Here is a 25,304-nt window from a genome sequence, read left to right as displayed (position 1 = left end):
AACGTGTCCTGCAGGGGCCCCACATTACCCGGAACCTTCTTTTTACCCCCTACATATTTAAAAAAGGACTTCTTATTGTCCTTAATCTGGGAAGCTAGCCCTAATTCCATCTCTGCCTTGGCCTTCCTGACTGCCCCCCTACATCCCCGAGCGACTGCAGTATAGTCATCCCTGGTGATGTCCCCTTCTTTCCATTGGGTGTACGCCACCCTTTCAGCAAGGAGACATTCCTGGATGCTTTTGGTGAGCCATGGAGGCTTGTATGCCCTCCTGCTCCCCTTGATCCTCATTGGGATTACCTTCCTTTGGGCTTGGAGGATCGCCTCCTTAAGGAGCGACCACTCTCCTTGGACACCTAGCTCCCCTCCCCCTCTGGGACCTCAGCGCTTCCCCAACTATCCTCCTTAGCTCGTTGAAGTTTGCCCTCCTGAAATCTAGGGCTGCTGCCTTACTGCAGGCCTTTGCCACCTTGCGCTGGATGGTGAATTCCAGTCCACTCACAACTGACTACAGATTCTATTGAGACGCCACTGAGAGTCCAAGTGATATAACTGCAGGAACACACAATTGAAAAGCATTTTGTATTATGCTTGACTCTGCTTCCTCTAATTGTAAGTATTTGATGGCCAATTTATAACAGTTTTGTTGTTCCACATATAAATATACCTATTTTTTCTCAACTTATTTGCAAGGAAGTTTCCCTTGGGTTAAAAAAAAGGGATGCAGAAACTATTCTCCAGGATGGTTAACTCCATTTCTCCCTTCTTTTCAAGCAACCAGACCTACACAATACATAAACTATGACTACCTTTAAGCAACTGAGTTTTCCCACTGAAACCAATGTATCAAATCACATTGAAGGTTGTATACACTTAAGTAGATTGGTATATTGGGGTGAAAGAACTTTTGCTACTAAAGGCCCCTCTGGACCTTTGGTAAAGGCACAATGGGATCCACACAGGCTGTACTTCCTGCCAAGCCACATGTGTACAGCAGGAGGTATAATTGTGAAATCAGAAATCAGTTCCCATCAACACCTTACTGCCAGTGCAGGGGGAGCCTGGGATCAAGATTAATCATAATCATGATCCTGGGCTCCCCCTGCACTGGCAAGCAGCAAGCTCCCATGGTTCAGAGCCCCCTCAGCTTACAAGGTTCCCTTCTGTGGGGACACACCATGCACTGCCATGGCTTGGAGTCCTATCAGCTGACCCAGGTTCCCAGTAGCAGGGGCACCCCAGGAGTCCCTGCAGCTAAGAGTCTACAGCTGACATAGGCTCCTGGGTGCTTAGGACACCCTTGGGGCTGGGCATCTGCAGCTGACACAGGCTTCCTAGCTGAAGGGACAATTCAGCATCAGCTTTGGACTCCCAGCCACAGGGATAAGCGCTCCTGCAACTCAAAGCCCCAATCAGCTGATGGGACTCCCAGCCACAGGGAACCCTGGCTACAGGTTCAATTAATGTTATGATAGGAATGAGCCACAAAGTTATTATGCAAAATTATGTGGAATAACTTTGTGGTTTATTCCTCCTCTTATCATGCCATTAGTTGACTGAACATGTGGCTAGATGACAAGACATGACTAACTGGTTAAACATGTCTTAAGCATAATGTGTAGATGGGGCCTACAATCAGCAGATAGTGTTTGTTAAAAGATTTGATACAAGTCAGACCAATGTTGAGCAGGTGTGTGGGTATCATAAAAAAGAATGTTAGAAGTATACCTAATGTTAAAAGTGATCAAAATGATCCTAAGACTGAGGTTTAATTTATTAAATGAAAACGATGGGACTAAGAGCTAGAATGCAATTTTCTCACAAAGTCACTATTTGTCTAGCAAAAAGAGCTAATTAAAACTTAAAAAAAACAAAATAGAGAAAAGAATGAAAATAAGAAATATTTATAACATTCACAAGCATATGGATCTGGTGGAGTGAAACAAATCCTGTATATCAGAAGCAGATGGAAGCTCAGGGTCAGCACTCAATAGAGGTCTCCTGCAGTCCATTTTATTATTGTGATACAGTCTTAAATTGAATAATTATTAGACAATATTATCACTAGTAAGCAGAGCACAGCAAAAGTCTTAGATTTCAAATGGGTATATCTTCATTGCAGAAGGAGCTCAGACTCTTACTTAACTGCTGCCCCTAACCCATTTTTCCAACCACACAAAATCTTCATACAGCATACAGCTGGCCTTTTATGGGGTACAGGCTGACGTTCAAATGAGGCGCTCACATGACCTGGGATCTCATTTCTTATTTGCAGCAGTGATGCAGGCTAAACCAGTCAAGTACTGATGGTCCTCCACTGACTCCTCCCCCACCCACAAAATTCTGTAATTCATTGGAAAAGAATCACAGAGCAGCTCAGCTGACAGCACCACAAAGGGATACCACAAAATATGCAGAATCAATGGGGGCACAGTAACTCAGGTATAGCTCAGCTCTCAAATGTTGCAGGCTGACCTGGGTGCTGATCATACAAAAACTCTCCAGTGAAGACTAACTATATATTTCTCTCCACTTAGGTGGCTAGAAAAAGGTAATACTACCAGCAGAAAAAGGTCCTGAGTGGGCCAGTGGTGCTCTTTTGCTACTTGTTGGGAGTGCTTTTTGGCACATGTTCAAGGCCACTCTAAGCCAGCTACAGTGTCTAATTCCTAGGACTTGGCGAGCACTGAGCAGGAATGATCAGGCAGAGTGTGATTCTCAGCAGCAGGCCCACACTTGCCTCAGAGGCCTAATACACAGAAAGATGCAGTAATTTCCCCAAGGTCACATAGTGAAACAGAAGCAGTCTCTCATATAAAAATTATCTTTTTTCTTTAATTATTGAAGTATGCTCACTCCCCTTTTGTCAATCCACTTGAAACCTCACTAAATAGAAAACTGAACATCTTATATGAGCAATGTCAATGAACAGCTACCATATTCCAAAAGAAAACCATTTTATGTACCACCCAACAATTCCACCTCCCATAAATAAGGGAGAAGACTGATTTTTAGCCCCTAGCTTGAGACCTTTTGGACCTGATTTCCAAAGTTCTGAGATCTGCGACTTCAAATGAAGTCAATGATAGATGGGGATACGCAGTGAATTCTATTGCAGAACAACAGTAACATGCAGAGCAAAAGTATCTCAACCTACTTCAAGCTTCTCTTTTAATGACAGAGAAATCAGAAGGCTTCTTGCAGATGACCATTAGAATCCACCTGAAACTAAAGTAGGCATCTGCTAAATATTGGCTGTGAAAGAAGTAGCAACATGGAAGAGGAGAAGGAAATGGAATAGAAGGCAGAGATTGAGTTACATGTATATATGACTTGTCTTCACAGCAGTTATCTTGCACGACATATGGAAATCAAGGCACAAATGATCAGTGTCACCTTAAATGTATTATAACCTGCCTCACATCTGATACCCCAGGTAACCTGCCTCCAGCTGACCACTTGCATTCTTTCACACATCTCCTTCCCTTCCCCCCTTCCCTTCCTATCTGTACCCATTGTCCTCCAAACTTCCACTTTTGCATTTTCACAGACCTGTATGTTGTAAATAGCTTCTTTTCTTTTCTACCTTGAATAATATACAACACCAGCAGAGTCTCCCTATGTCTGAGGAAGGGTGTTTGTGCTGGAAAGTTTGCAAAGAACTTCTTTCCAACTATTTAGTTGGTCTAATAAAAGATATCATATCTGTCCAAAGAACCTTGCCTACCTCAAACATATAATATTTAGCTTTCAAGTTGTTTTCATGCATCACAAAAAACTCTGCTATCTAAAATATATTTAATTGCGTTTTCTCATTATCCTGTCCTGTTTTGGGCTATTACATTTACCTGCTTTATGCAAAAAAAAAACTTTTGAAAAATATATACAAAAAGCATACAAATCAGTGAAGCTGCAAATTAAGAGGATTTCTTCAAGATGTAAATCTCATGTGCAAGGATTTTAAGTCTATACTGATGAATCTAAACCCTAATTCTGTATTCAAAAGCTTAGAGAATCATGCGTCTATAAGTACAGCCAAGGCCTATCATTCTGTTCTCAGAACTCAGAGAAAAGCACTATTGTGAAAAGGCCTATTGTGCTTTTCAGCTTCCTGGTTATCTCCAATTCCACCTGACAGAAAGTGTTTCCACAATTTTCTGCCCCATAGTTTAAGACAGGGGTAGGCAACCTTTTCTGGCTGCAAGCCAGATTGATCCATCCTGAGTCAGAGGTGGGTACAAGAACAGGTATCTATACATCCAATGGTGGCAGCAGCTTTTTCAGGTCTGCAGCAGGTGGGATCGGGGTGGGGGCAGGGCTGATTTGTCGCAGGCCCTGCACAGGTTGCCTCTGTCCACAGCCAAAGCCTCTCCCCACCAAATGTCACTAAAGCCCCATGTCTGCAGGCTGGATACAATGGTTTGGGCAAGGCAAATCTGGTCCACAGGCTGCAGGTTGCCAACCCCTGGTTTAAGATACTGTCTGCTTCAAGCTTCTCTTCTAATGCTAGAGAAATCAGAAGACTTCTGGCAGATAACTGTTACAGGAGCACTGAGGTGCCCTGTTCCTAAGAAGTGGAGAAGTGGAGCTGCCAGTCCCCAGGGGCAGCTCAGGTGCCGGTTGCTGAGGCAACTGGGCAGGCCATGTGACCGGAAGGGGGCAGGGCCAGCCCTTTATAAACAGCCCAGGTGGAGCCCAGAAAGCAGTTCCCTTCTGGCCACTGCAGGAGCAGGAGCTCTGCGGGGAAGTTGAGCAGCCTTAGTTGATAGTTGCAGCCTGATCGGCTGCAGTGATGCGGGCAACTGTAACCCTATAAGAGACCATGACTAAGGAGTCGAGTGAGTGCAAGCTTTGTGTTATAAGCCGGTAAGCTTCTTGTTTGTGTTGCAGCTGCTTGGCTCACGGTTTGGTTATGGTTACATCGGAGGACTGGGTGAGGCTGTAGGGGCGTGAGGAGGCCTCACAGGAGCTCCCCAGTGGTTTGGGGGGTTCCCGGTGCCCTGTGTGGGCAGATGAGTGGTGCCTGGGACGGCACAGCTGGTCAGTGCCGAGGTGGCACAGCGGGTAGCTCTGTGTGGGCAATAGTGAGAGGCCCAAGCAGGGTAGAGGACCCCGCCCAAGGGTCATAGCACCAGGACGAAGCCTGTAGGGACTCGTGTTGGGTTTCAGGTGTGGGAGCTACGCAGATAAAAGCCTAGGGTGGGTGCTGTAAAGGCGACTAGCCCAATGAGGGTGAGTCAGTTGCTATAGAGAGCCTGGAGAAGGTGCTGAGAAGCCGTGGGTGCAGGCACATGTAGAAGAGAGGCCCCAGGCGGGGCACGTGTAATAAAAAGCAACCCCAAGAGGGGCATAGATTATTGACGGTCACCCCAAGAAGGGTGCGGGCCTAGAAAACGTTACGGAGGGTTTCCAGGATAACGGGAACCCCGAGGAACTGAAGGGGCCAGGTAAGGCTCTGGCCGCCTGAGGCTATCTGGATATTTATTATTGACAGGACCCAGAGGGGCCAGGTAAAGCTTAGGTCACCTGAACCTAAGTGGATAAGTAGTGTTGACAGGAACCCAGAGGGGCCAGGCAAGGCTTAGGCCGCCGACCCCTAGTGAGGCAATAGACCCAGATGGTGGTCCAGGGGGCCAGGTATGGCTATGGCCACCTGAGTCCCAACCGGGGATAGGATTTGGATAATTAGTGTTGACAGGAACCCAAAAGGGCCAGGAAAGGCTTAGGCCAACAACCCCAGTGGGAAGAACATCCCTAGGGAGCCCGATTGGGCTAATAGGGAGTAAGGGGCACTGGTTGCGTGACGAGCCCAAGGGTGCCGGAGAGGGACACTGGTGGCAAGACACGCCCAGGGGTGCCAGGTAGGGTGTGGAAGATTAAGAGCCAGACAATGTCCAGAAAGAGCTCTGAGGCTTGGGGCGTGCTAAAGGGGAGGTAGGAGGCACTCAACGCCCGTAAGGCAGGGGTGCATTGAGGCACCCCACTCGGAATGGGGAATAACATCGGCACAGTGTCAAAGGTGCAAGTAGGCAGCCTCCCATAACTGAACTCATAACATCAAAGACATGGCAGGTGAGTAGAGGGTGCTGGATTGCCTGATTGACACGGCAGAGGGCGCTAGTGAGATCACGGCCACTCCTAGGCCCCACCCGTGACAATAACCAATAGAATCCACCTGAAACTGAAGTAAGTACTTCCTAAATATTGTCCATAAAAGAAAAGAGCACTATGGAAGAGGAGGAGAAGGAAATGGAATAGGAGAAAGAGCTTGAGTTTCATGGAATTGGTCCAGGACAGTCTTAGGTTCATGAATTACTATCAAGTTCCAGTGATAGCATTTCAGAGCAACCAGCAAGAATCCATACAGTTGCCATTCATGATGAAGATAATCACTTAAGTTAAATCTGTTAATCACTTAAGTTTAAAATACAGAATATAAAAAATAGTATGGCAGGCAAAGCTATGATTGTTATCTCAAACATTTTCCATCTCCAAGTCTTTATGCAGACACAGAAAATTATCAAAACTATTGCCACCTGGCATGACAAGCAGCTTACACACTCACCTGTCCAAGATCTAAAGTAACATTCACTTCATTGTATTTGAAGCCTAAAGAGAGAGGAGGACTTTGCCACCACCGCTCAGTTCCATCTACAGCATTGGTTATTGGGTGAGCTTTATTGGGATCAGCAGCATTGCAATAATCACAAAACTGCCCCTGAAAGACAATAAAATCAAAGATTTATGTGTAGTTTGATCTGTATGAGAAAGCAGCACACCTTGCCAGTAAATTACAAATGATGGATACTACTGATAATCTTGATTTATGTTAAGTGGTGAAGTTTTGTTTCTCCTTCTGTGAACTTTATCATAAGGATCATTTGCCCAGTAATTAAAATGGAATGAAAAATCAAATCACGTAAGCATTCACATTTATATACTGAGATTAAATTGAAACAAACCTCTTTTCAAAGAAATCAAAGCAGGTCACTTCACTATTAATAACTTTACCTTAGCAAAATTAAGACTTACTTCTACTATAACCTATACAAGAAAACCATGACACGGTTACTGGTGAACTGGTCTTGACAAAGAACTTAAATAAAACCTATGGTTGGTATTGACTTACATCCATAATATCCTCTCAAATTTTGCCTATGCTATATAGCATATTATGCCATTCTGCTGAGTCAATTACTTTGAAAAGCACACCCCATGACAAATACATTGGACATATAAATCTGGAAAGCTGTCTTTTAGGATAAGGAGAGCATTCCAAGGTATCTTCAGTTATTTACATACAGATGCTGCTCTCTAGCACTTCATTCTATAATTAAAAAGATACATTCTGGAGGCCTTGTCTTTCCCCATGTCTGTCTCTCTCTGGCATATAAAGTCCTTTATATGGCAATGCAGTAATAGAAAACCTAATTGGCTTCTAGTTTAACAATTTGGTTAGCCCCACCCACAGTGTTTCTCCTTTTATGAAACTATATTACATAATCTACCAACATTTCTGTTAAATAATCAAAAACAATTCTTTCACCATCACATTCTCTATCAGTCATCTGCTTTTTCTGTCTACAATATCCAGCTTCCCTCATTTATTCCTCCTGATTCAGATATTAGTTTGTTATTTCCCCCTTTAAGTCCAGGACCTTTTGCTTTCCGACTACTTTATCTTACCCAGGTCCTTAACAGCAGATTTTCTAAAGTGTGGTTCATTTTTTTTTTTTTTTTGGAGGATCACATAGTTGCAAAATTTAAGTACAAAAAACCCAAACTTTGAAAGCAAAAAGGACAGTCAACAGAATGTAAATAATACTTTTTTGTTCATACATATACATCAGCTTTGGTCCAGTGCCACAACTGTACTAGATACCTTAGGATCTACTGCATGGTTTTCTAGTGCTATAAAAACAAAGTTCTTAGGAAAAATAATCTTCAGAGTGGACAACCTAGAAGTGTGCAAGTAACAGCTGCAGCACCTAAAAGATCTAAGTTCAAGACATAACTGTTTTTCAGTTCAGGATTCAAAGAATTATCCTGAAACAGCTGGAGTTTCAGTTATTTAAAGTACGTTCCACAGGACCTGCCAACAAGCCAGCAAGCAAGAAATGAAGGAAAATAAATTGTTGGACATAGCGTTCTCCCTTGCTTTCCACTAGCAATATCTGTAGATATGCCACACTGAAGCCTGCTTGGTAGAGTACACGTCCACAATTCTACCAGATGGAGTCTCCAGATATTGTTTAATCTGGGCTGGAATTCACTGCCAGAGCAGGTGTGAATTTTCTAGAGATCCCATTTTCTTGTCTCCCACAGTTCTGACTCTGAATGGTAAAATCTGTTGAAAACTGAGAAATGCCATAAGCAGTCTATACATATACTGTATATGCCAAAGTTCACAACTTACACCCATTAAAAGGTAAAGGATCCATTTACAAAACAGAGGTACCATGTTGCAAAATTTGGTTACACCATAATAATGCCTGGCAGTTTTGGGTCCCACAACAGAATACTTGTGATACCAAACACTAGTTCTCATCTGAACAGATTTTTAGACAAATCCAGACATGCCATGTATCCATGATTTGAATCACTGAAATGCCTTTCATTGCACTATGTTCACTGAACATCCTTCTGATAAAATCCTTCTGACTCTAACTTAACAAAAAAGCTCACCAGGAGGAACACCATGGGTTGGGAACTGTTTTATAGGTTCAGCCTCTCCCTAGCGGTTGAGTTGTGTTGAGTGTGCAGTACAGCCACTAGAGCAGGGGTAAGAAACCTTCAGCACAGGTGCCAAAGCATGGCACATGAAGGCATTTTGCTTGGCATGTGTGCCTCAGTGCGGATGACAAAAACGGGCTGGGGCTGCACTGCCACAACAAGGATTAGGCCCCTCGCAGCTCCCCAACATCTGCCCCTGGCGCACCAACATCTTACAAATTGAGGTTGTGGGTGTTTTTGGCACTCTGTGCACACAAATATTTTAGACCCCTGCACCAGAAGAATTCTGGGTGAGCTACCAGGAATTCCCTCTAGAGTTGCACAGAAGCACAGCCTTCAGCAAAAAATATGCTACCCACTGAAAAAATGCACAAAGGTGCCAACCTAACTATAGAAAATAAGGTTAGGGCTATTCTCTCTTTTTTTGCCCTACTTGGAATGGCTCATGAAGTGAAGGCAGCTCCCTGTGCTCTACGCCCAAACTGCAAGTGTATGCAGGGTCAATTACTTGCAATCCTGAATATATCTCAATAGGAAAGTGCTCAATGGTGCATAATATTGCCTTATCTAGGAATTTTCTTGCAATTGTAGCTGTTATATATATCAGACTTAATTTTACCTGTAAATGGTGTGATTTCTGGCTTTTAAGACGCAGCACATGCATGTGTGTGCTCAGGCTTGCTAAATCTTTTGATGTGAGCCCAAACTTCCAAGAAATTTAATTCATTTCTATCCATTTTTTGCAAGTCCAAACACAAGAGGAAAGAGATTCTCTCTCTTCCCTTATTTAAAATATCTTTGAACTTGAGAGGTGGAGTGGTTTTATGTGTACATTGTTTCCATGGCTGGATTTCCCTGGCCTCTTGAAAGAATTTTCAACCCCTCTTGACCCACAACTATCACTGGTAAACTACAAAAGTATTCATGTTATGTGCTTCAATGGAGCTTTGTTAAAAACTGGAGAAAGAAGCTGCTGTATCCCCGTTTATACAAAGCCTGGAAGCAGCACATGCTTCCTTGTGCCAGGGCTGAGCTATCAGTAATCCTTCCCGGAACTTGGATCAGAAACAAACCACAACTAGCCTCTAACCTAGGACCTGTCAGGTAAATATTTAACAAGGGGAATTCTCCTTTTCTGTACCTTCTCCCAACCTACTGTAAAACCTCAATAACTGCCTAAAAAGACAAAGACAAAAAAAATAAAAATTCAAACTCTTGCTTCCTAGAATGAATTCTATTCATTTGATTATCTTTATTTGCCATTTGCTTTTCATGATCTCTGCTTATTTGTAGCATGGTAGCATGTTGGCATGAAATCTCAGTAACCAGTCTGCTAGTGAAGTATTACTGGTAAATAATGAGAGATGGCTGTATTTTTTGTTCATGTGATGAAGTGTTTGTGTTAATGAAGTTTCAAGCAGCAGCATTCAATCCTAAAGCACAGGACTAAGAGCCAAGCTGCTCCTGGCTGACAAAAACTTCCTTTGCAATCTTGGCCTACTGTGATCTAGTTTACTCATTATTAAAACAGAATGTTATGCAACTTGTTACTATTTGTAGAGCATATTGAGGTTTTTCCCAGTAAAGGCATTTTTTTATATATATATAAACACACACACACACACACACACACACACACACACACACACACACACACACACACACACACACACACACACACACACACACACACACAACACACACACACACACACACACACACACACACACACACACACACACACACACACACACACACACACCCCTGTAGCATATTATTCGTGCTCTTTCCCCTGCAAAAAACTATGTAGAGAAATTCCCTCCCAACAGGAATGATTCATAAATATCAGTGGTGAACACCTGAAGCAATACAGGACTGAAACTCCTGTATTGCCCAGCATCATAAACTGGGCCCCAAGTTTCTGTAACATCCTTTCCAATTTCCTCCCTCCCTCTCACCAAAAACAAATTCCTTTGGAAAGTTTGAAGCGTGTTTGGCATGCTCTTGCCCCTGTCTAATGTACTGATAGAGCTGATACTGCATGTCCATTTCACTAGATCACAGTGTTTAATGTTACTTTTTCCTTGCCCTTCTAATAGACACGTTCATACAAGTTTCTGCCAACAGCACCTGGGGGAAATATATATTTTTTTAACCCATGACTGGGAATTTCACTATCTATTTTTCTTCCTCCAATTGCCATAAGATGCACCTAGGTGCATCTCAGGAGTAACTACGGTCAGCAAAACAGCTGCAGCTTCATCACCATCAACTTTCTTTTATACCACCTGAAAACTCTCTGCTGGGAGTGGCGGGGCAGGGGAAATGTTTGGCATCACCCTCACAAGCAGCTCAGAGGCAGACTACCAGGCTCAGGATTTAGTAGTTGCAAACACCATAACATATGCTGTGTCTTTTCACTGAATCAGAAAAAAACTTCCCTGTGGACCTCAACAGCCCAGAGAACTGCCATCCACAATGCAGCAGTTCCTCTCATACTGAGGAACCAGAACTCTGGAAAAAGGTTAAAGTCATCATCAGCCATCTGATCTCCCCTGCCCTCCCCTCAGCTCTTCAGTGCAAGGTGAGGAATGCCAGGTGATCCCAGAACACTACCCTCGGCACTATGCAGGTTTCCAGGTCAGTCAAGTGAGGGTAGCTGTTCTGCAATCTGTTGTAAGGAAATCTGAGGAAGTGGCATGTGCAGAAGTTAATAATGCAGCAGGCTGCACTCCTTCCCTTCTATACAGAAGCTGGGGTCCAGTGGGAAACAAATGCAAATCCGTCCACTCTTCAATCACCACAGAAAAAGCACAGGAAGGCTTGAAGGAAAACTTCTTTTTCCCCAGCTCTGCGTTCAAGTCTTGCCCTACAAGCAACAACATGCTTGGGTAATCCTGGCTCCTCTTCTCTCTTCTGCCCAAACCATCCCCATTTCAAAATTATTAGGCTACTTGGGAGCCTAAAGGTAAGAGGCTCCCAAACTTTTTCTTATTGCGTTTTCCGGTCCAGAGGTACCAGCTGCCCGCATACCCCTACCAGCATATGTTTTATATTTTAACCCCTTAAATGCCAACTATACTGAAAATTACAATTGCTATGACACAATATACCCCCCACCAGAGATGTCTTGTATACCTCCAGGGGTACATGTACCACAGTTTGGGAACCCCAGGTTTAGGGGAAACCTAAGGCAGTGTTTCGCCACCTGTTTCAGACAGGATAGACTCCAGGCACCCTTGGAACATGCCAGCTCATTTTCACTTGATTGTTAACTACAACATCTATCTATGTAGACAGACAGACATAGGTAGATATAGATGGGTATAGACAGACAGACAGATTTTGTAGTCAACAATCAAGTGAAAAGGTGGAGCTGGCATGTTCTAAGGGGTGCCTGGAGTCTCTCCTGTCTGAAAAAGGTGGAGAAACACTGCCTTAGGTTTCCTCTAAACCCAAGGTTTCCAAACTGTAGTGCACGTACCCTTGGGGGTTTGCAAGCCATCTGGGGCAGGAGGGGAGGTTTACTGTGTAATGGCAATTTGAATTTTCACAATGATAACAGTAATTGGCATTTGAGGGATTTTCTGCGGTGGACAGATTTGCACTTGCCTTGTGTCTAGCCCATCTGTCCTGTGTGGGGCTGAGATCTTTGTGACAGAAGACAGGCTCCATTACACGTATCTATGTGGGTATATAAATCTGTATCTCATCTATCTACCCACCTACCAGAGCTGTTCCTCTGTCACAAAGGACTCAGAAAGTCCCACACAGGGCAGGAGTCTTTCAAGGCTGCGGCTTGCAACTGGGAAGCTCTGGGCAGAGGCAGTGAAGCCGGCTTGGCGCCTAAGGGTGCTCACGCCGCTTCAGGGCACCCCAGGACCAACGGCTCCCAAGCCCGTCGCTGGCACCTGGCGGCCTGAGGCAACCGCAGCATCACCTGCCCGCCCACGTCCTGTCAAACATACGGGCGCCGCGCGCCCCTCGGGCCCGGTACCTGGATGGCGGGGGCGGCGGCGGGGCCCCCCACCAGCTTGCAGTAGAGCTCGGGGCGCGGCCGGCCGCCCTCGTCCTCGCCGCAGGTGGCCGTGGCCCCGATGCCGGCCGTCGCCGCCAGGTTGAAGTAGGGCGGGTGCAGGCTGAGCCCCAACGCCGCCGCCCGGGCCGCCCCGCACAGCACCAGCGCCCACAGCAGCCCCGCGCCGCGCCGCCCCGCCGCTGCCATCGAGCGCTGTCTGCCGCGCCCGGCCGACGGGACGCAGCCAGGCTGCGCTGGGCGGGCGGGGCGGGGCGGGGCGGGGCGGCGCCCGCGGGAGCCGAGCCGGGGTGGGCATCCCCTGGCACCGCCGCCCCCACCCCAGGGGCCGGGGCCGGGGCACGCAACTTTCAGCCGGCCGGAGGCGGGGCGGGGTGTCTAAGAGTTGGAGAAGAGGCCTGGGGGAGAGAGACTGATAGATACACAGCTACAGGTGGTTGATAGATCGATGCATACATACATGTATAGATACTTATAGATAGATAGATATTGATAGATAAATTTATGTATAGGTAAATATAGAGGTAGAGATGGATAGATAGATACTTAGGGTAGATATTGATAGATGCTTAGATATATATACTGATAGTTATAGAGATAGTAGAGATAGATATTGGTAGATTATATAACTACATATATAGAGATATAGATACATATATAGGTAGATATATAGATAGATACTGATCGATAGATATACAGATATAGAGAGAGAGATTGATACTTATAGATAGGTATTGATAGATTACATAGATATTGATAGATATATAGATTCATATATATAAGGTAAATATAGAGGTAGAGATGGATAGAGAGATACTTAGATATTGATAAATATATAGATTCATATATAGATAGATATAGAGGTAGAAATGGATAAATAGATGCTTAGGATAGATATTGATAGATGCTTAAATATATACTGATAGATATATAGAAGTAGAGATAGATTACATTGATATTGGTAGATTATATAGATATCACTGACTCATAGAATCAGTGAGTCGGAAGGGACCTAGACAGATCATCGAGTCCAACCCCCTGCTGTGGGCAGGAATCAGCACTGGGGTGGGAGGGGTCATAAGACCCCAGCCAGGTGCCTGTCCAGTCTCTTCTTGAAGATCTCCAGGGAAGGTGAGAGCACCACCCCTCTGGGAAGCCTATCTGGGAGGGCTCTGACCACCCTTACAGTGAAGTAGTTCTTCCTAATATCTAACCTAAACCTACCCTCCCTCAGCTTGTGGCCACTGTTCCTGGTGACTCCAAGGGGGGCCCTGGTGAACAGACTTTCCCCGAGTCCCTGCTGGTGGCCCCTGATAAGGTTGTAGGCAGCCGCAAGATCCCCCCTCAGTCTCCTCTTGCAGAGACTGAAGATATATATATGTATAGAGAGAGATACATATATATAGGTAGATATATAGATAGATTATATATAGAGACAGAGAGACAGAGATTGATAGATACCTATAGACAGACAGCCACACAGCTAAAACAACACTTTTTTTCTCCAGTGAAAGAGAAACTAGAAGCTTTACTAATATGCTAGAGCACAAGTGCTATATCCTTCAGGTTAAGATCAAAGCAAGAAAAAAATAGATAGATAGCACAACACTTTCTCCAGTAAAAGAGAAACTAGAAGCTCTACTAATAAGCTAAAGGGCAAATGCTGTATACTTCAGGTTAAGTTCAAAGCAAAAAAACAGTCTAATCACTGGAAGGTGCACAGATTTGCTAGCTTATATATAATATTAAAAAAACACAACACTTTAGGCCAAAAAAACCCACAACAGTAGTCAAAATCACCCAAAGATATTATGTCATTAGTCCTGTAGTTACAACCAACTCCTTGCTGCAGCTAGTGTTACCAGCATTGAGTTGGTGATCCTTGAGCACCAACATCACTGGACTGGATGCTGCGTGCAGATGCCCAACTCTTGACTCCCAAAAATAAGATTGCTACTTCCAGTTTCCTAACAGCCTGAGATCTCACAGTGGCCAGGGGAAATGCTACAAGGATACATTGAAGGCATAGCTCAAGAAAACAGATGCCGATATCAAGAACTGGGAGGAGCTGGCTATCAGCCGACTCCAATGGTGCTACAACCTTAACCAAGCAGCAGCCTAATTTGAGATAAAGTGTCTTGCCCTCAAAGCAGAAAAGAGGGAATGGAGGAAGAAAAAGGAAAGAAATCCCAGCCTATGGCCTACTATCCTCTACAGAAGGAACTGCAACTTCTATGGACACATCTGTGGTACAAGGATTGGACTTTTAAGCCACCTCAAAACCCATCAATGAGCCATGGTAGAGATCATCCTTAAATTGAGTGATTGCCCCACTGTTGATGCAGGTCCTGGTAATGTTATTCCTAGTAGTGTCTCTCCTACTTCACAGCCCCGCAGACTGCTTTTAGCTCTAGCTAAAAACTTTTATTCAGGTGCTATAATATTAACTTATGTGTAGAAATGACTGACAGTGAAGTATTGGAGGCACTGTCAAGATGCTAAAGACAGCTAGATTTTGTTTTAGGAATCTAAATAAGAAATATATATTTAACTGTAATAATGACAGGACTAAAGTCACAAGATATTGTGACAATTTTTTGCCCAGTTTTTTTAAACATTTATATATAATGTAGCAAATTTGTGCACATGCCAATAATTACATTTGTTTTTGCTTTGAACTTAAAATGAGTAATACTGTGCCAGTCCTCTAGCATATGAGTAATATTGTGCTAGCCCCCTAGTGCATTAGCTTTTAGTTTCTTGTTAACTACAGAAAATACATGTTGTGTTATATATGATGATGCACTACACCATCTGAGCCCCCCTTTTCAAAATCCTAGATCTGCCGATGAATATCACTCTACCACTACCACAACAATATGCATTTTGGCCAAAATTCTGACACTTCTATTCTCACTGAGTAATGGCTGACTCCAGGATGACCAGTACCAACAAAGTGAAGTCTGAAGTCAGGAGGATGGCAGGGCAGAGTTGTACCTTAGACACAGATTCAAAAAGGTGCAAGCTTATCAGGTCTATCTGAGACAGGACAATGTTGCTTAAGAAAGCTCATGCCTCTCTGAACAAGGTTAATGAGGCCACTTATGGAGCAGGATCTACTCCTCACCAATTAGAATCTGATCCTCTTTATTAAATAAACTTCATATAATAGGGGGTCTGTAACAGAGAGCCTGGGGCTCTGTTCCTTTAAGACAAAAAGCAGCTCAGCCAGGGAGCTCTGGACAGGGCTAATGAGGCAATTAGCCAGCCCAGGAAGTCACCTGACCAGAAGTAGGCAGAGCCCTGGGTACATATAAACTTGGAGCTTGCTGCAGGATTAGGAGCTCCTGCTCAAGAGAAGCACCCAGGGACACTGGTCTGATCACTTTGTTGCCTGTATGAACACTGAGGCTCGGGGAGCTCACAAGGAGCCTTTGCTAGGAGGTGTACCAGCAGAAGAGAAGAAAGAAGGTTTGCCTTCTTAAAGGGGCAGAGGGCTGCTTTCATTGCTGTTGTTTATGTTACAGCCCAGGAGTTTATGAGTTATGTTACTGTTTCTACTGGTGGTTTGAGATGAGGCTGGAAGGTGAGGTATAGAGGCCTCATTAATGCCCGGGGGCACTCAACCACCTTGAGCCCTGCAAAGCACAGACTCAAGGCTCTAGCACTTATTGAGCCCATTGTGGGAAGAGAATGCAAATGCGCAGTGGCCAGGAGTCCACTGCCAGAGAGGGTGCAGCCACACAGGGGCCTGGCAGACAGGGGCCTGGGGCATGGTAAAGGGAAAGATTTGAAGCCATCCAATTAACCCTTAAGGTTTTGGGTGCCCTGCTGGGTGCAGCAGATTAGAATGAGGCCCAGTGAGGAGCCTAAAGACCAGGGAAGCCCAGGACACGGGCAGAGACTGGCAGGGTCCACTGGGACTAAAGTCTGGTGAAGGCTTGTGGGTAGCCTCCCTATATATTATAAACAACATAAAGGCATGGCAGGAAAGATAGGAGAGCGCCCTAGGAGTGGAGTGGAGCATGGTCACGGAGCCACTAGGGAGCATCATGGCCACCCCTGGAACCCTGATGTGTTACAGGGTGTCACACTTTTTCACAGTACAAACTATACCTTACTGGAGATCCCATCTCCTGTTTGAGAGTCAGTACTGCCTACCTCTTTGCCCATGATTACAGGGGTGGACAAAATATGGCCTGCAGGGGCAGCCATGGGCCATAGGGAGGGGGAGGGAAAAGGGGTGGAACATACTTACACCATACTGCCCAAGTGAGCTCTGCTGCCTGTGCCCCCTGCTCCCTCCTCCCTCCCTCCCTGGCTGGCTCTCAGGACCTAGTGCATGGGCAGCTCCCCCACACATATGCACATATCCACCCCTCCACACACCTGCCCACACAAACAATATACAAGACTAAGACTTTATTTTGAGCTATTATGCAATCGCCTCTGTATACACTACTCAAAACGCACATAAATCAGAACAAAAATATTTTTGAAATAAAATTGAAGTGTAATAGTACATTTGATTTTTAGTAAATGATCTGTTGTTATCTATAATTTGTTAAAATTGTATCTTATGAAGTATTTTACATGTATGGCCCTCAACAGCTCACCAACTAAAATAATTCCCTACCCCAGAGCTACATTGTCCATCACTCCTTTTGCTTGCTGCTCTTCCAACAGACTGCTGAAAATTGTGCTGTTGTGAGGGTAGTGCACCACTCTGCAAGTGCACAGAGGGTGCATAGTCTTGTGCAGGCACCGTCTGCAGGCAAATCTTGCTCATCCAGCAGGAATGCAAGAATTCTGCCTTTTTTATCTTGTGAGTGTATTTGGCCAGAGGTGGAGTATAAGTCACTTTATTTTTGTAGGGGCAAAAAACATATTGTTATATAGGTCACCATTGCATTAGTATCATTACCATGCTGTATTTTATCCCAGTTTAATTTCATTTCTCTCATACAAAAATGCTTATTTTACTAATAATATGCTGGTATCTCTCACAGACATTTGCTCAATACTTAATGTGTGCATGTTTCTAATGCTTTAATAGTGATTCATAAGGAGTGGTGTCCTTCACAACTTTGTGAGAATTTTGCTGCATGTCACACAACATTAGGACTCTGGACAAAACACTCAGTTCAAGGCATCAGGAAGCACCAACAAATTGGCTGTGAGCAAACATCACCACACACTTGTATCTTGGGCTTGTGCCATAGAACTTAGCACTAATGACATAAAAGCATGTTTTCTGAGAGAGGATGCATCTTTAACACACAAAAAATATTGTTTTTTTAATGTAGGGTGAAGCTCGTTTGACCACAACAGAATCTAATGTCCTTCTATCTGCCAATAAAGTCAGTTTCTAGAGAAACAAACTTTTTTTTTTACTCTTTTTATTCTGACACTCAAAAGAAAGAGGTGTCTGCTGACATGTTCATGATGTACAAACTCTGGTGACACTCCACTTGGCCCAACAGTACTGGAGGCTAAAAGTATTAGCTTCTTATGAAAAAATACAATAGATTCCTATTATTTGCACAGCCTTTCCCTAATAAAATAATGCAAACAGAAGACTGTACTAATAAATGGAATGGGAAAAAATAAAAATCTGTATCAGGTAGCATAATTCCTAACTGTAACGTGATGCTGAACTACTGGTCGCTCTCTGCGGTTTTTATTGGCTATTATAGACTTGCCATTTCAAAAGTAATGGCAAACACTATTCAATTACATCTTATGCCTCAGTATGTCCTTACACTTGTTTCTGCATAATTATTAAGAAAATCCCACATGTAAACCAATCCTCCTTCTCTTAGACATGCTCCTGAATGAGAGCTCCAAATCAAGGGTGTCAAGCAGGCAGGGAGGTGTGTCATCCAGCCCACAGGGCTCAGTTCAGCCTGCAGGCCTTGTTACTACAGCTGTTGGAGCCTCTGTGGCAGCAGACTTAATCCCCACTTCTGGAGCTGTTATTTCAGCATGGCTTTAGAAAACAGGGAGTTAGTTCCATTTGCCTCCTACCCCACTCTTTACCCATTGCCAAAATCAGGGTTTTTCCTGGTGACTAGGGCTGGCAGCTGTGGAAAAGGAAGGGCAAATGACAGCAGTGTTGACTCGCATGGTTTTGGAGCTGCACTGAAACAGCAGCTTCAGCAGCCATGGAGATTAATCCTGCCACTCACCATTTCTCCAGCCTGCAGGAAGGACTCTGATCCAGACTTGGCCTATGAAACTAAACAAGCTTGATGCTCCTGATCTAAATGATATGGTGAGTAATGACAGAAAACATGTAAGGTATACTTAAAAATAGTGAAATATGCATGCTACTTCAAAGCAACAAAAATTATGGAATCAGTTACCACATCACAAAGATATATCCTTCAATACATACCCTTAGGCAGGAGTATGAAGGAACTGAGGCTTCTCAGACCTTCCATCACCACTTTAGACCACTGAGACAGTATTCAAAGGCCAGACTAAGTCCAGATGTTCAGTGCCTCAATAGCTGTAGTTATATATGCATCCCAGAATTGAACATGGGTCTCCTGCATGGCAGGCAAGGCTTCTACAAGTGAGCCATGGCAGCTAGGGTGATTTATGGAAACCCAGCACATAATTCTCAAGCAGGATAAAAAGAAGCACTAATGAAATGCCCACTTTCAAGTATTATGTAATTATCACTAGCTCTTTTTGCTCAGTCAGATCCTGTGGGTTAGGCATTTTATCTACCAGTTTTTTAAAAATGTTGCTCCTACAGCACATTGTCTGAATTTCTTCCTTTCACTGAGGACTCAGTGTGCTTTGTTACCGGGATCTGCACAAAAGTTTGGATAAAAATTCTTTTATTTTTTAATTTTCAGTGCAACTTGCAGGTTCCTACAAATGTGATTCATTCCAATGGCAGATTTGTTGATTTTAAGGACATGGGATCTTTGATATCAGGATTGGGAACTATGCCAAACAAATATCTGGCACCCTGTTACCTTCTTTAATTTGACCATGCTAACATCCTGGAAGTCAGCCTGCCAAAAAACATAAACTAGCATTATTTTTATAAGAATAGATTTTTAGTTATCTTGAGGTAAGAGATGTATTTTTAAAACATGCTTTAGTTTAGATTACAGCTGTTCTACAGTTCACAGGAGCAAATAAAGACTGCCTGGCCTTTCTGGACTAGCTTTCCTTCCTTTGTTCATCCTCCACATTATGTTGCATTAATATAATGCTTTAGGTGTTCTTCTTATTGCCTGCAGTGTCCAGGAAGAATTCCTTTACCCCTGAAAGTATTACTTAGTGTTGACATTTGGCCATATTTTACCTAACAAGTGCCCTGTTGTTGAAGAGGCCCAAGGGGTTGGTGTAACACAATCGTGCTCATGGTTTTGGCCCTGAAAACCAAAGGAATGGCACAGTACTGATCTGCAGGCCAGATTGGGCCCCATACCACCCCTGTACACTGGGATCAGTCCCAGGGGCCCCATGTCTCCCCCCCAGCAGTGATCCAGCTTGATCACGAGAGTTATCCTTACTCATACAAAGAGTTCAGGTGAACCCAGTGGAAATAGATAAGTAAAGATGACTACAATAGTTTCATAGTTATTAGGGGCTGGAGGGGGCCTTACAGATCATCAGGTCCACCCCCCCTGCACTTGAGTAGGAAAGACTGCTGGGATAATATGACCCCAGCAAGATAGGCGTCAAGACACTTTTTTGAAGATTGCCAGGGTGAATGATCTGGGGAATCCTGTTCCAAGCCCTCAGTACTCGACTTGTAAAGAAGTTTTTCCTTATGTCTAGCTTAAAGCGATCCTCAGTCAGCTTGTGCCCATTAATTCTTTTCCTCCCCTGGGGGCCTTGGTGAACAGATGCTCCCCCAGGCCTTGATGTATCCTCTGCCACCAAGTCCCCTCTGAATCTTCTCTTTTCCAGGCAGAACAGTCCCAAGTTTTTCAACTGCTCCTTGTATGACCTGGTCTCCATGTGCCTTGATACTCCATGTGCCTTGATACTCCATGCCTTTTAATCCTCATTAAATTAAAAAGGTTTATAAAATTTAAACTTGTTTATTTTGGAGCATTACATCTGTGTTTTCAAACAAATTACGCTTTGGAGCATCAAATCTGTGTTTACATGCATTAGGTTTTCAAATGAATTAAGTTGGGTCCCTGCCTGTGCCACAGGAGAGCGAGACAGTCCAGCACTGCATTCCCAGCCCAGGGCCCCCCAGACACCCAATGCCCATGCCACTGCTTGCAGCACGTGGCAAGCACCTCTTCATGTGGCCCCACCATTTCCTGCTTCCTTGCCCCGGGTGCCTCTGCAGCCCAGTAGGCATGACCTGCTGCAGCAGGGGGTTCATAGCCTCTCTGCACAGCCCCACTGTTCCCAGCCATGCTGAATCATGCCCACCAGGCTGGAGAGGCACCTGGGGCAGGGAAGCAGGGCGGCAGGGAATGGCGGCAGCTCATCCTGCGCTGCCTCTTTCAGGGGCGCAGCCTGGCACCACACAGGAAGCGCATGGCCAGGGCAGCGAGGTGTGGGGCTCTGGGACCAGGGAAGGAAAAGAGCTGAGTTGGGCCCACTGTACCCAAGCATCTGCCCCTTCCCCTTGGAAGTGTGCGCGGTAGTGGGGACCAATGCACAAAGTGAATTTCTGGTATAAATAAGGTAGCCTCATACAAGCGAATTTGCACAAAAGAAATTTGCAGACAGAGACTCCAGTATACTAACAATCATACTTAAGTCCTAGATTACATTCTGCATACATAAATCTCAAAACCGTTTACAAAGTAGCAACTATCCAGATGTGAAGATGTAGAAAAATTAAACTAATGTACCACATGATCTGTCTTAAGTCTTGCAGCAAGTTAGCGGTTGAAGTAGTGGGTCTCTGCAAGTGATGCTTATCCTTCTGAGAAAAATTGGGAACCAAGGAACTTGCAGGTCTTTCAGATGAGACAAAGGAACCTGTAACTCAGGGGTCGGCAGAGGTGGCTCCGGCTGGCAGCCGGACTTCATTTCCCAGCAGCCCCTGCCTGTATCAGTGCGCTGGTTTCCATGGAGACCACAGCAGCAGCAGCAGCAGCAGCAGCGCCATGACAGCATGGGGCCAGGGTTTACATGGAGACTGGCCCCAGCAGCACTGGCAGGGTGCACGGCTGGGCAGAGAGCTGCTTTGGATCTGGCAATAGTGACAACATGGTCCAGAGCCAGGAAAGAGCAGTGATCCACTACCCACATACCCCTGCCCTGGTCATCCGGCCAGTGGACTGCATCTCAGCCCCAGCTCCAGGCTACGCTGTCACTGCTGCAAGATCCCAGCCCAGGAGCAGCTCCCCACCAAGCTGTGCACTCTGCCAGTATTGCTGGAGCTGGTCTCCACAGAAATCCTGGCACTGCACCATCATGGCCCTGCTGCTCCTGGTGTCTCCACAGAAACCAGCCGCAGCCGCAGCCGCGTGGGGAAGTGCTGCTAGGAAATGGAGTCCACCATAGACTTGATCCAGCCCACAGGCCAGACTTTGCCACCCCTGCTCCAACCACTTCTCATCTCATTGAGCTTTGTGTACTGGTCACATTTCATATCTGGTATTTATAGTGTGGCTTACTGTAGCATGTTCATTTTCCAGGGCTGGCCATGACATGCCCTAGTAGCCATGAAACCCCTGCCCAGCTCCAACTCTAGGGTGCCTTCCCCTCCTTACTTTCCTGCCACAGCTCTGATGTATTGTTTTATTGGGAGGGAAGCTACCTAAGGGTGCCAAAGCTGGACTTAATCTGCCCAATTGCTGGCAGGTCCCTCCAGGACCCTACTCTAGCCTTGGCTCTGCCCCTCTTGGGCACAGTGGGTTATCCTAACCTCCTGTACCACTCCAAAGCACTCGCAGCTTTAAGAACTGCTACATGCAATCGTTTCCCTCCTTGGCTTCTTCCCTTTTCTTTTTGCTGAGCCCTCTAGCTCAAGCCCTCTGTACTGGACTGAGCATCTGGGTCTCCAACATTTCATCTTATCCTCTCGGGCTTTTGCCTGTGCCTCCTCTCAGGCTTCTAGACCCTCTGGTCCCAAGTTCTGCCCTGCTTGGGCTGTGGGCCCTCTGGCCCCCAGGTCTGCCCTTCTCAGACTCCAGGCCCTCTGACCCCCAAGAATACCCCTGCTCTGGGCTCTGGCCCCAGTCTGTGCCTTGATCCTACCCAAGGCAGGGCTCAAGGTGCTTGTGTACCTCTCAGGCACTAATGGGACCTCAAAAACCACCTATCACCTTCCCACCCAAGCCACCAGAACAAACTGCAACCAATGCATAAGCCCTCTAGCTATAACTAAATCTCTAGCCTCCTGGCTGCACATCACAACTCCTACCCCATCTATGAGCCTTAGCCCGCTGTTAGCCTTAAGCCCTTACTGTCCAAGAATAGCATACTCACAGTCTGCCTCCCAGCAATGGGCAACTTCCCCACAAACCACATCCCTCTTCAATCTCCAGAGCCAGACTGCCTACCCAGACTCCTGCCCTGACTTTTCTCTCTCTCTCAGGCCCTGCCCAGGGTTGGCTGGAGGTGCCCTCTAGTTAGGCTCATTACCTGGGCTCCCTGGCAACCCAGTTGCAGCTGTGTCTTGCCTCCTCTGCAGGGCTCTCCCTTGGCTCTATCTCCCTTAAAATGACAGTCCTACACTCTCTGTTATACGTTTCCAAGGGTTAAATCCTTAAGGAACAATCCTTATAAGAACAGGAAACACAATGGAACAGGCTACCTAGGGAAGCTGTAGAATCTCCTTCACTGGAAGTTTTCAAAAGGAATCTGGATAGGCACCTCTCCAGAGTAGTTTAGGAATTAGCAAATCCTGCACTTGTACAGGGAATTGAACTAGATGACCCTCAAAGTCTTTTCCAATGCTGTGATTTTAAGTTTCTATGGATAAAGGTGCTAAGTTCCTCCTGCAAAGTCCTGAGCTCCTTCATCTCCCACTGAATTCTTATCAGGTGACCACTTGGGTGGGCTAGGATGTGAACACATGACTTGAAAGACTCAAGCCCTAATTGTGTCCTGTAGTTTCATCACATAAGTCATTCTTCATTTCTTGTCCTAAACTATCATGTATTTTTGATGGTCTTCACAGAGTAGCTGCTGCTTCTTCAGCAATCCTTCACAGTAGAGGATGATTACGTTCCATGATTGCCTTATCTGTGTGTCTAAAGATGACTGATGATGCCTATCCAGGATCAACAGACTCTACTGCAGCTCAGACATGTGTTTCTGTGTGGGGTGGGTGGTGCTCAATTTTTTTATTTGGTCTATGACATGGTGTTTCTGCCACTCCCATTTTTCTATCTTACACTGAAAATATACCACATTGCAATCAGTGGCGACATGTAGGGGGTGCATGGGGGTGAACGTGCACCACCTGAGAGCACTGGTGTGCACCCTGACAGCAGCGTTCCCTGCTTAGGCGACAGGCAGCAGGGGCAGACAAGACCCCTGTGAGAGTGCTGGCTGGGGAGTGGGGGCACCAGAAGAAGCGATCCCTGTGGCCAATCGCGGCTACTGGGGGTGCGGGGTTTCCCACACCCTATCGCACTGACCCAGAAGCACAATTGGGTCGGTGTGATCGGCTGCGGGGGAACACCCCCAACCCAGTCAGCATAATTGGCCATGGGGGAACCCCCCCCACCAGCCGCTGACTGGCCACTGGGGGGCCAAGAGCCCCCCCAACTCAGGAGGTACCAATCACCTATAGTTGCAATTACACTGAAATAAGATTATCTCTATGTAAAGTTCCTCTGGTTAAACAATAGGAGCATTAATTTGTTTAGCTGAACTAGTACGAGGCTGAATTTTCTCCTCCTTCCCCACTTCCCCTCCCCCACTCCCAGTTTATATAAATGTTTATATAAATTGCCCAAACAGTTATATGTCCACTGAGCAAGGCTTTTTTAGCATCACAACTTGGAATTAGACATTTAAATGTCACTTCCTTTCTACTTTAGGCACCTAAAAACAGTTTTTGATCTGGTCTTGTGACTTGCCCAAGGTCATACAGAAAGAATGAGCAGAGTAGGAAACAGAACACCGGTGTTTACAAGGTCAAGGCTGTTATCCTAATCATAGGACTATTCTTCTTCACCTTAACAAGTTTCAAAGTCTTATCTAATGCTGTCTTCTGGTGGCAGCTATGTCAGTGTAAGAAGTTCCCCTGCTTTCAAAATCATTTAGTTTCATGTGGACTAGATGTTCCCCACTGTCCATTAATGTAATTTATTAAACTTGATGAGTAAATTGTTCCAAACGAAGTCCATCTATGAGAGAACTGAACCCTGGTAAATTGTCATTCTCCTTCTATATTGTGTTTGAAAAAATACACAGGAAAAAGGAAAATAGGGAATGTAAAAGAAAGGAAATAGTCACATGGAATCATTCTGTCTGTGATAAATCACTTCACTTTTCAGCTGTATGACTAGAAACAGATGGTGGCATTTCATAAACAAAAAACTGTATAGATTAATTTATCTATAACTGATCTAACCTAGGAATCA

The 25,304-nt window shown here is 45.1% G+C and overlaps 1 protein-coding gene across 1 annotated transcript in view; it reads right to left on the bottom strand.

Moving 5' to 3' along the window:
* LAMA3 (laminin subunit alpha 3) overlaps nucleotides 1-12,957 on the bottom strand; it is a 209,840-nt gene extending 196,883 nt beyond the window's left edge. The window contains exons 1-2 of the mRNA XM_090039823.1: nucleotides 12,730-12,957; nucleotides 6,565-6,717 (exon numbers count right to left, since the gene is read on the bottom strand). Of these exons, the coding sequence (XP_089895949.1) occupies nucleotides 6,565-6,717; nucleotides 12,730-12,957 (381 nt within the window). The remainder of the gene's footprint in view (nucleotides 1-6,564; nucleotides 6,718-12,729) is intronic.
* Nucleotides 12,958-25,304: the final 12,347 nt, after the last annotated feature.

This window comes from Crocodylus siamensis, chromosome 3 (assembly GCF_052110815.1).
Source record: "Crocodylus siamensis isolate JL-2025a chromosome 3, ASM5211081v1, whole genome shotgun sequence".
In the NCBI taxonomy this organism is placed as follows: domain Eukaryota; kingdom Metazoa; phylum Chordata; order Crocodylia; family Crocodylidae; genus Crocodylus; species Crocodylus siamensis.
Note: the sequence above shows the minus strand (reverse complement) of the source record. Positions and strands in the feature narration are given on the sequence as shown.